The following is an 11,773-nucleotide window of genomic DNA, read 5'->3' as shown; positions in this document are numbered from 1 at the left end:
TTCCAATTTCTCCACATCCTCACCAACAATTGTTACTGTTTTTTATTGTCATTGTTGTTTATAGCAATCCTAGTAGGTATGAGTGGTATCTCATTGTGGTTTTGATTTGCATTTCCCTAATGACTAAAGATGTTGAGCATCTTGTCATATGCTTATTAGCCATCTGTAAATCTTCCTTGCAGAAATGTCTATTTAAGTCGTTTGGTCATTTTTAATTTCGATTATTATTATTATTATTTTTTGTGAGGAAGATCAGCCCTGAGCTAACATCCATGCCAATCCTCCTCTTTTTGCTGAGGAAGACTGGCCCTGGGCTAACATCCGTGCCCATCTTCCTCCACTTTATGTGGGACGCCGCCTCAGCATGGCCTGACAAGCGGTGCGTCGGTTCGGCCGGGATCCGAACCCAGGCCGCCAGCAGCGGAGCACACACACTTAACCACTACGCCACGGGGCCGGCCCACGATTATTTTTTGTTATGAGTTGTAAGAGTTCTTTATATATTCTAGATCATAGATTCTTATCAGATATTTTATTTGTAAATATTTTCTCCCATTCTGTGAGCTGTCTTTTCACTTTCTTACTACTGTGTTTTGATGCAGAAAAGTTTTTAATTTTGAGGAAGTTCAATTTTTCTTTTTGTTGTTGTTGCTGCTTGCGCTTTTGGTTTCATATTTAAGAGACTGTTGTCGTATCCAAGGTCATGAAGACTTCCACCTATGTTTCCTCCTAAGGCTTTCATAGTTTTAGTTCTTACATTCAGGTATTTGATAAAGTTTGTTAATTTTTGTTAATGGTATGTGGCAGAGGTCCGAATTCATTCTTTTGCATATGGATATCCAGTTGTCCCAGTACCATTTGTTGAAAAGACTGTTCTTTCTCCCACTGAATGGACCTGGTGCCCTTGTCAGAAATCAGTTGAACAAACATGTATGGGCTGATTTCTGGACTCTCAAGTCTATTCCATCATACTGACTTTTTAATTTAACTTTTTATAAATCACTTTTGGAATTATTTTATGTGGTACTTTATCTCCAAAACTTTCAAAATTATTTACCATTTATTCAGTTGATTGAAATGAGCCAGAATCAAATTTGTGGTAGGAAAAATTTACTAAAAATTAAGAGAATAGTTTCATAGCAAGATTATTACAATGTTAGCCTATGTTACAATTATATAGTTTCCTATTAGAATCATTTCTAAAGGCATAACTTTATGAGACATCAGGAATCCCCTTCAACATATCAGAAAAGGAAATTATGATAACAAAAATATTAGACGTTATATAGCATAATATAAAATATGAATGAATACATGATGTAGGATTTTCAATACTTAACTCTCACAAACTATGTACCATAAGAGTAACAATTATGCATTCAACTTTTCCTGTGGATTGTTTACCTGCATTGCAAGGGTTGCTGGGTAATAACTGCACAGTGATATGGTTATTCTGAATATTTTTCCCACAGTCAAGGATGATTGTTAGGGACAAATAGGCGCTCTCTGCCATGCTTGCTCCCTACATTTTGCTGGATAAAATACTATTTCCTTGCAATGCTCTGTCATTCCTTCCCTCCCAAATATTATTTTCTTTTGTCACATTCTCTTATATAGTGAACATTTCTTTGAGAGAAGCAAGACATACATACAAAAAGTAGAAGACCTTTACCTGGCTGGCATTGCTAAGGTTAAAAGACCCATTGGAAAGAATAGATTTTTCTCTTCTCAACATTCAAGCAACTCCCTTCCAAGCGTTCACCAATTATATGTGAAATTAGTGGTTGTGGTTTCTAAATGATGGACTTCTCTAAAAAGGTCTGTGTTTCCAAATTTGTTACTTGAGGCATCAACTCACTTTTAGAGCGTCTTCTTCACAGTCCTCGTACTCATTTTAAGATCCTTTATTATAAAATAGCCTGGGTATTCTATACCACGGGTATTCTATACCAAGAAAAAATCCTCTCATGTACAAACATAAAAACACGCCTCAGACGATTACAACATACAGCACATGCTTGGATATTAATGCTTTAAGGAGAGGGTTTGGGGTTACAATCACCAGATTCTTTCATTAGGAGGTTCTACAGATTGTAAATGAATCCCAAAGGAAAAGAGTAGAAAAATCTATCACCAATACCATTGAAAACTCAAAATAAATCAAATAATAAAAGATACTGATTATAAAAACACTTGATTCTGAGAGCCAGCCTTGACGGCCTAGTGGTTAGTTAAAGTTTGGCGTTCACCACTTGGGCGGACCAGGTTCAGCTCCAGGTCAACCACACCACCCGTCTGTCAGTAGCCATGCTGTGGAGGCTGCTCACATAGAAGAACTAGAATGACTTACAACTAGGATACACAACCGTGCACCAGGGCTTTGGGGAGGAAAAAAAAAAAACAGGAAGATTGGCAACAGATGTTAGCCTAGGATGACTATTTCCCTGCAAAAAAAAAAAAAGAAAGAAAAAGAAAAAGAAAAGAAAAACACTTGATCCTTTCACCATGCTTTTAAGGATTTACCTTCCGCTTCTCCCTGCCTAAAAGTCAAAGAACATCTGACACTTTAGGGGCTCCCAGGCCCTGCAGTTCTGTCGTTTCACAGTAGGGGGCGTTGTTGCATTAAAAATTGCACCAGTTGTAGCATCACCCTGTGGGCCTGTGTCCTTCCCTATTTTCAAGATGTATATATATATATTTAAAGTCATATATACGAATATTTTTTCTCTAAACTCTAAGAAAGTGAGAGTTGAAGAAAAACAGCATTCTTGAAGGGTTGTTCTTTTACCCACTATCTTCAGAGATATTTCATCGCATGTGACATTCTTGGAGGTTGGTATCAAAGTCCCAAAGTACGAAAGGCATCTCGTAAGTCATCAACCTCATATAGGGGCTGTAGAGAAAGACAGAAATAAACAGAGTGGATGACTTGGTAACATTTTGGAAAAAAGTAAGTTGGGAGGGAGGGGGAAGAGGAAATAGAAAAGGAAAAGAAGGGATTCTACCAGGAGGGAAACACAATCCTGGGAAGAGTCTAACAGAAAGAAGACAAGCGACTGAAAGAGAGGGGAAGGGAAGGGAATCTTAGCAGAGGGCCCTGAATTGTGAAACAACAGAAGAGCAAACTCAATTGTGGGAGAAACAACAAAAAAGACAAAGAAAACAACATTTTCATCAGAGGAAAAATAAGGAGAGAGTGACAAAGACACACACACACATATGAAAATGTAAGAAATATAAGAAAAGAATATAAGTAACTCCAAGAAAAGATGACTTTGGAGAGAGAGAATGGGAAGCAAAGAAGCCCTTACCAAAAGGATGCGTCGAAGTTGTCGGGATAGACGAACCGAATTTTCATGCAGCCCCTCCCAAGCTTTGAAAGTTCTTTCTCGATTTTCCACAAAAGTATTCCAGCAATAAAAATAATCTTTAAAAAAGCAGAGAGGAGGGGTAAAAGATAGCTCAGATCCCAAATCAAGAGGAAAGAAAGAAATCCCTAGCCTCTTTAAAATTCTCATTTCCTCCAAAGCCTTGTGTCCTAGCCATTAATTCTTTTCCTCCAATTCTAGTTGATAATTTTCGGCTCCAAAGCTGAACTAGACCCCACGTACAATTCTACCCCCTGAATTTCCTCCCTGACTCTGCTCAATCTGAATTGCAGTCCCAATTGCGAGCTGCTGCTCTGAGCCTGCGCAGAAAAAGGTCCCCTGCGCACCTTTGAAGGTCATGATGGCGATTTGGACCCCAGCGCGGTGCAACCGCCGCAGCCCCTCGGGCTCAGCCTTGCGGTCCTCGCAGAAGTAGAGGCGCGCGGTGAAGATCCTCAGACTGAGGTTGGGGTACCCTCTCAGAAAGTCGGCCACGTGGCGGGCACAGTCGTAGCAGGGGCTCCAAGAGGTGAACCAGGTGACGCGGTAGCACCGGCCAGGGTCCAGGTCCCAGTCGGAGATGTAGCGGAGGAAGAGCAACTCCACGTGGCACCCCGACTGCGGAGAGAGCAGAGCACTCAGCTGCCGTTGACTGACCTTTATTGCGGTGCTGTTAGCTGTACGGTCATTAACTCATCTCCCTCCCACAGTCATCTTTTGTGGTGCGTCTGCAGTTTTGTCCTTATGTTTCAGAAAGGGTACGCAACTGCCCGAAAGAGCACAGTAGTAAGTGGTGAGCCAAAACCCTTTGCGCCCTTGGCCTCTCCGGGTGGAGAAAGGCTATGGATTTTCTGTGGAATGGGGAGGATGAAATGAGTTGAGTTTGGATGAAGAAGCATCACAGTATCTCAGCAGAGATTTGATTTGTGTTTGTGAAGTTACTTTTTGCACCTTTGAGTTGAAGTAAAATGGCTTGGAAGTGTCTGTTGATGTAACATTGTGGAAATACACTGGACCACTAGGTGGAGGTAGGAAAATTTATGGTTGGGAGGACTGGGATATGGTGAGACTGACAGGTGGGTGTTGTAGGAGAGGTAATAGGCGCTGGTATGGGCTAAGAGCCATTAAATAATGTGTCTGCTCACTGTATGATCCCTGTGATTGTAATAATAACCACAATACTGAGATATAACAAGTCCACTTAGCATTCCAGAAAAGTCATTAGTCCCAGAATGTGAGGACCTAGCTTCCGTTTCCTGGCATCACCACTCCTGTGACTGAGCCAAGTTACCCAACTCTTGGATCTTCTAATTCCTCATCAGTAAAATGGGCTGGTGTTGTGAGGATTAAATGAGAGGGAAGTAAAGGGTTGGTAACAGCAAAGCCTTCTATAGTTAGAATGTGTCATATCACCAAATAGGAAAGAGACTAGTGTGTAAAACAATTGCAGTGAGATAATTTGCACAATACAAATGGAGGCAAAGAAAATTGAATAGTAAAATAAGCACTAAACAATGAGCTAGGCGATGTCATTCCACCCATGGATTCTTCCCTGGGCTTCCAAGACCAGATCTCACTGCATGTTAAGCGAGAGGAAATATTCATTGGCAGAAGCTTATGTAAACCCATCTGGATTTTGGTGAAGTCGTCTCTTGGAAATGTAATTCTCTAATCTTCTAGATACTAAGAGATTGATTTCATTAATCAACCATTTGAGGCTTCCCTGAGTTTTCTGGGGCTCACCATGCTGAATGTATTCACTGGCCTATGATCTATGTGAGCAGGAGGGAATAGAAATCACTTGGAAAACAGAATTGAGTCATTATTAATTTCCCTAAATTTTTCTTCCTTAATTTTCAAAAATTAGAAAGACAGTTTGTTTTTTGCATTTAAAATTTAGCTTGAATGAGCTGATAATATTCCTCCAAATCAAAAGGCTCTTACCTTTGATTTCTCTGTTAATCTCAAAGGCAATTCGGATGCTGGGGAAAGGGGGGGAAAGTTCGGGGGCAGTTATTATTGGCTTTGAAGCAAGTTGTGGCATTAATGGCCCCAGAGTGATTGGGGAGGACATTTTTTTTTTAAGCCAATTTTATTGTATTTTATTTATTTATTTTATTTATAAAATTTAAAATTTTATTTATTTATTTATTTTTTCCTCCAAAACCCCAGTAGATAGTTGTATGTCATAGCTGCACATCCTTCTAGTTGCTGTATGTGGGACGCGGCCTCAGCATGGCCAGAGAAGCGGTGTGTTGGTGCACGCCGGGGATCCCAACCCGGGCCGCAAGCAGCGGAGCACACGCACTTAACCGCTAAGCCACGGGGCCGGCCCTATTTTATTTTATTTTATTTTTTTTTGTGAGGAAGATCAGCCCTGAGCTAACATCCGTGCTAATCCTCCTCTTTTTGCTGAGGAAGACCGGCTCTGAGCTAACATCTGTTGCCTATCCTCCTCCTTTTTTTTTTTTCCCCAAAGCCCCAGTAGATAGTTGTATGTCATAGCTGCACATCCTTCTAGTTGCTGTATGTGGGACGCGGCATCAGCGTGGCCGGAGAAGCGGTGCGTCTGTGCGTGCCCAGGATCCGAATCCGGGCCACCAGTAGCGGAGTGCGTGCACTTAACCGCTAAGCCACGGGGCCGGCCCTGGGGAGGACATTAAATGACATCCTTTGGGGCATTTCTATTATGGTTGCATGGACACGTGAAAAAGAAAAAAAGATCTGAGGAATCTAGTGGAGACAAATGTGAAACAGGTTGAAAGGGGTACCATCAGCAGGTGGCTCAAAAAGTGCCCACAGTTTAGCTTTTAACTGCCTGGGAAGCAAATGTCATTGATACCTTGTTCCGAAGGTGACCGAAGTCCAATGAAAAGGAGGTGGCACTGTCTCGCCGCTTCACTACATAGCACAAGTAGGTCTCGTGGCGACCCTTTGCCCAGCGGACGTTTTTGAAATGGTAAAGAAACTTCCTCTGCTTCATCAGGAGGCTGTGGATGAGAGGAGGGAGAAAAAAGCAGAACAGCTCATTCTCCGGTCACTCCTGGCTTTCCTCCAGCTTTTTTAAAAAAAATCTATAATTATTTGGGCCAAACCCAAGGAGATGCTCTTGCTGCCTTTGCTGGATGCCTGAGACCTACTGAGATTGAAATCCATTATAAATCCCTTTTCATGCTTCTATTTTTTTGTGTGTGTGTGTGAGGAAGCTCAGCCCTGAGCTAACATCCATGCCAATCCTCTTCTTTTTTTGCTGAGGAAGACTGGCCCTGGGCTAACATCCGAGGCCATCTTCCTCCACTTTATATGGGACACTGCCACAGCATGGCTTGACAAGCGGTGCCTCAGTGCACGCCCGCGATCTGAACCCGGGCCCCCAGCCCCGGAGCGTGCACACTTAACCACTGCGCCACAGGGCTGGCCCCCATGCTTCTATTTAAGACGAATTGAGAGAAAGCAGGAACCCCAAAGCCATTCCGGCTCACAGGACAGTCTCCTTCCACGGCTGTCTTCTCCATGCTGGTAACTTGGAATTACAAACTTGTTCCTCAATCCCATAATTGTATTTTCAGTTTACCCCTCCAATTTCTACCTAAATGTCCAATGCGTACATCAAACTCAACATGGTCAGAATAGTATTCCTAATCCGTGCTCTGTCCTGACCGTCCTGCCTCACCCCCTGACTTTTCCATCTCAGGTAACCAGGCTAAGAGCTTGAGATCATCTTTGATTTCTCTTGTTCTTCGTTCCTCGTATTTAATTAATGATCTAAATTTATTGATTTAAACCTCCAAATATTTCTTGAATTTGAACCTGCTCTATTCCCGCTGGTCTCTCTGCCTTCAGTCCCTCCAAAATAACATCCTCCATGCGGTACCAGAGTGTGACCCATGTGTGACCCATGTCATTTCCTTGCTGAGAAACCCCTGACGAGCCTCTTCTGCCCGTAGGATGAACTCAAACTCTTTAATGTGGTATTTAGCCCAGTTTTTCCATTTGGACCTCAATCTACATTTCTAGCCTCATTTCCTACTACATTTTCCCTTCTTTCCCACCACTTTAGGCCCCCTCTGCAGCAGACACCCCCCACCTCCACTCCTTTCCTTCCACTCTTTCTTTCCAGCGCCTTGCTCATGCACGTCATCTCTCTGGATGCTTCCCTACCTTTTTCCACTGGGCAAAACCTAGACATCCTTCAAAGTCTAACACAGTTTCAACTCTTCCAGTAACCTTTCTCACCACCATTATCCCCAAATTTTTAGGCAAAAATCAAGTAATAACAGCAACAAAACCCCTCCTGTAGTTTCCCGTCGTTCTCTAGCTTCTCCCTATCAAAGCTCTGGTCCTTTGTTACCAACTGTTTGCTGCTGACGTCTGTCTCCCCAACCAGACTTTCTGTGTTTTGAGGTGGAAAGTGTCACTTTATGAGTAATGGTTTTGTTTTCAAATTATAAGAGCAATACTCGACTGTTGTCTACTTAAATACTACAAAGTAGAAAGTTAGAATATCAGTCAGTGTCTAATGGCAATTAGACCTAGTGTCTAATGACAATTTCTGTTAAAATTCTTCTGTTTTCCCTTCCAGTCTTTTTATAGGCATATATTTACATGGTTTTGATTATACTGATTTCATATGTAATTTTGTATTCTGCTGCTTTTTTTAACTCGGCAATATGATCTAAATATTACCCTATGCTGTTCACACGCAGGGACTGGTCGCTCCTCCTCTTTGTTTCCTAGCTCCTCGCACAGTGTCTTCCACATCAGAAGCGCTAAATTGAATTGAATTTGTGGAAATACTCTCTGCTAACCCAAGTTTCTTTGCAGTTGTGAACATCACACAAGCTATACGGTGTGGTCGATACCAAAGCACTAATAGTTCTGTCCCTAGTCTTTTCCAGAATTGTATTTATCCATTTGTGGAGATGCTGCTGCCACCTAATGGCATTGCACAGAAGTGCAAAGAATTTGTAAAAGTAAAGACCTCATCAAGGATTTGAATACGGTTTGCTGGCAAGAGAATTGAAACTTTTCATTTTGTTTTTTTCTTTACATTGAGGTATAATTTACATACTTCACCCATTTAAAATGTACAATTCTGTGAACACTGGCAGATGTAAACACCCAATGCAATCAGGATACAGAAAATTGCCAGGGCACCCCTCCCCCCAAATTTCCTCATCCGCCTTTTCAGTCAATTCATCCTCTCCCCCCAGGCAACCACGAATCTACTTTCTGTAACTATGTTATTATTCACTCTCTAGAATTTCATATGAATCATACATTATCTCTTCTTTTGTGTCTGACTCTTTCACTTAGCGTAATGACTTTGAAATTCATGCATGGTGTTGCATGTATCAGTAGCTCGTTCCTCTTTACTGCAAAGCAATATTCCATTGCAAGGATATAGCACATTTCATTTATTCATTCACCTATTGGTGGACATATGGGTTGTTTCCACTTTGGGACTATTGTGAATAAAGCTTCTACGAACATTGGTGCACCAGACTTTGTGTGGACATATGTTGAGAACTCATATTTTAGCAATGCCATGCATGTGATAGACCCTGAATTTAAAAGTTAAGTACCCAAATGTCAACCTTAGAAAGTAGATCAGCAACCACAGGAGCCTTTCACAGCTGTCTCATTTTAAACCTTTCGCCTCGCACACATGCAGCTTCTTGGAATACATTTTAAATTCGGAGGCAGAGAACTAGATTTATCACCACTATGCACATACGTTTATCAAGCAATGCAAAATGATTTATTCATAGTATTTTAGAATTAAAAGTGCATATTTGGCAGGAATCTGAAATGGATGCTAGCCAAGATCTAATAATAATTGGCTTTATTTTATTTTATTTTTTCTTTATTTTTTTGTGAGGAAGATCAGCCCTGAGCTAACATCCATGCTAATCCTCCTCTTTTTGCTGAGGAAGACGAGCTCTGAGCTAACATCTATTGCCAATCCTCCTCTTTTTTTTTACCCCAAAGCCCCAGTAGATAGTTGTATGTCATAGTTGCACATCCTTCTAGTTGCTGTATGTGGGACGCGGCCTCAGCATGGCCGGAGAAGCGGTGCGTAGGTGCGTGCCCGGATCCCAACCCGAGCTGCCAGCAGCGGAGCGCGTGCACTTAACTGCTAAGCCACCGGGCAGGGCCCAATTGGCTTTATTTTAAAATGATAATAATTTACTATGTAATCACCATAGCACCACCGCCATTACTATTACTATTGTTAAATAATTAGCATATAATAATCCTTAGCACATATAAATTGAATACAAGTGCTTAATAAATACTGAAGAGAAAGAAAAACAAATTTTTTTCTCCTTGAGTCACAGTGAGTTTTAAACAGCTTAAGCATCATCTCTTACCGGTAAATTCCTTTTACATTTAACCTACCCTCCTGGGCTATACGGATAAGAAAGATGGGGGAACTGTATCAGGCACTGCAGGCTGTGTGGTGAGAACCTGTTACCAAAGAAAAAGTTCTGGGAGAATAGAGAAGGAAGTGACATAGGTAAAGGGATTCAGACGGACTTTACCTCCTCCTCCACATGAAAATTCAGTAGTCCTTTCCTGTCTCTGTCAGAAGTCACCATAGTGAAGCGAATTGCATGATTGTGACCTGCTAATTAACTTTCTTGGTCCATCACTTCCCTTCAGCTGTAGCTAAGACCCTGTTCCCAGTACCTGTTCTTCTCTTGGTTTCTCTTCTGGGTACAAAGGACTTTGCGGAGGCAGTTTTTCAGGCCTGCAGGTTGACAGCTGCTCTGGACAGCTGTGCTCTCTGAGGCAGAACACTACTGCATCCCCAGCAATGCAAACCAGAGACCAATGGGTTAAAAATATCGTGACGAAGTCCTCTCCTGCCATGGGCCATCACAAATGCACTCTGCAGATATTATTTTCCTTAATGATAATTATCTATTTCCTTTTTTATCCTATTGAATTTCATCTTTTCTCCTGTTTTGCCTTTCTCTGAATTTCAACTACTGATTTTGTCATTGCTTTGCATTTCATTTTATACAAATATCTCCACTGGACCCTTTACCTCTGACTTATACCATGGATGAGTCTTCAAAATCTCATTGTAAACTGAGCAGACATTTGACATTTTTGCCCTCAAGAAAATTTTCTGCAGAACACTTAATCTACTATTAGAAATCTTAACTCTATAGTGTAAATTCTTTGTAATAGAATTAAACTGAGATATAGTGTATGGATTAGGTGTGATTCTCACACATTTGTATAATCATAAAAGTAGGAATAGAATAAGTTCTGTGATAATAACTTCATTGTAAAAAACTGCATGTGAAGACATCGTGAAAATCTTGCAGAATACACATTTAAAAAGTAAGTTAAGCCTTGTCTGAAGAAATTGAAAGACTAAGTAAATAGTAAAAATGCCATTAACTGCCTGACAATTGGGCCTATAACATTAAATAACTTGCTTGACTGAATTTTTCTCCTTATAATAGACACAATCATAGTGACTTTCAAGCAATTAATTTTCAATATTGGCATTAAAAAAATAATTTCCTTACTATGTAACTAAATTATTCAGTACAGTCTCCCTAGGAAAGTTTATGTTCAAGTGTTTTTGTAGTTGAATATTTACAAAATTATTATTGCAATTGCCACTACTGTTTTTATTATAGTATAGTATTGCTATTGCCTTTTCATGATTTGAGTCTCTAAACATTTGCTGTGTAATATTATTACCATGAACTAGTTCTAACTGCAGTACAATCTCAGAACAAGTCCATACGTTGGTGCATAAAAGATCTTTTGAAAATGGAAAAGAGAGAGACAGAAAGAATTAGGTGGAGAGCATGTAAGATCTGAACAGATGAGACAGATCCAGAAAAATAAATGTGCATATTGAGCAAGCAGATCTTGTGAGTCAGATAGTGACAGGAGAGAAAGGGACAGCTACCAAGCTCATTACTCAGATTTGCTCTGGGAGAAAAGCCAGTGCAACCAGCCGTGAGGAGACTGCTTTACCTGTCCATGGTGGATTCCAGAGTGTCTGTCTTGCTCCCTGAAAGTCTTAGGCCAAGGAAAGGTTGCCTCAGCGCTGCTGCTTCACTGACTGTCTGACAGTGCACTGGCCCCTACATTCAAATCTGAGCTCCTCCCCCAACAGCATCACCACCACCAGGTACCCCAACAGCCTTCCTCCTGTTGGGCCCAGTGAAGATGGGCGGGGCTGTCAAAGGCAGAGTAAGATGGTTGAGGGCCACTCTGCTTAATGTATAGGTGGCCTTTAGGGCTGCTTCTCTAAAACTCCAGTCCATGCTCCACAGGTAACAAAGATCAGGAGTCAGTGGCAGTAGACACTTTGTAATCATGGTAACAAATAATATCTTTAATTTTAAAAGCATAATAATGCTAATAGTAAT

General features: G+C 41.1%; 1 protein-coding gene across 1 annotated transcript; it reads right to left on the bottom strand.

The window, feature by feature from the left end:
• Window positions 1–1,102: 1,102 nt before the first annotated feature.
• Window positions 1,103–11,476, bottom strand: AICDA (activation induced cytidine deaminase). Its single transcript, XM_004438823.3, has 5 exons — window positions 11,376–11,476; window positions 6,211–6,358; window positions 3,716–3,986; window positions 3,312–3,427; window positions 1,103–2,893 (listed from the first exon to the last, which is right to left on the bottom strand). Exons 1-5 carry the CDS (start codon window positions 11,381–11,383, stop codon window positions 2,840–2,842), a joined length of 597 nt encoding a protein of 198 aa, XP_004438880.1. The 5' UTR covers window positions 11,384–11,476; the 3' UTR covers window positions 1,103–2,839.
• Between the last annotated feature and the right edge of the window lie 297 nt (window positions 11,477–11,773).

Source organism: Ceratotherium simum, chromosome 17 (genome assembly GCF_057802395.1).
Source record: "Ceratotherium simum simum isolate JZ-2026a chromosome 17, ASM5780239v1, whole genome shotgun sequence".
Lineage (NCBI taxonomy): Eukaryota > Metazoa > Chordata > Mammalia > Perissodactyla > Rhinocerotidae > Ceratotherium > Ceratotherium simum.
Note: the sequence above shows the minus strand (reverse complement) of the source record. Positions and strands in the feature narration are given on the sequence as shown.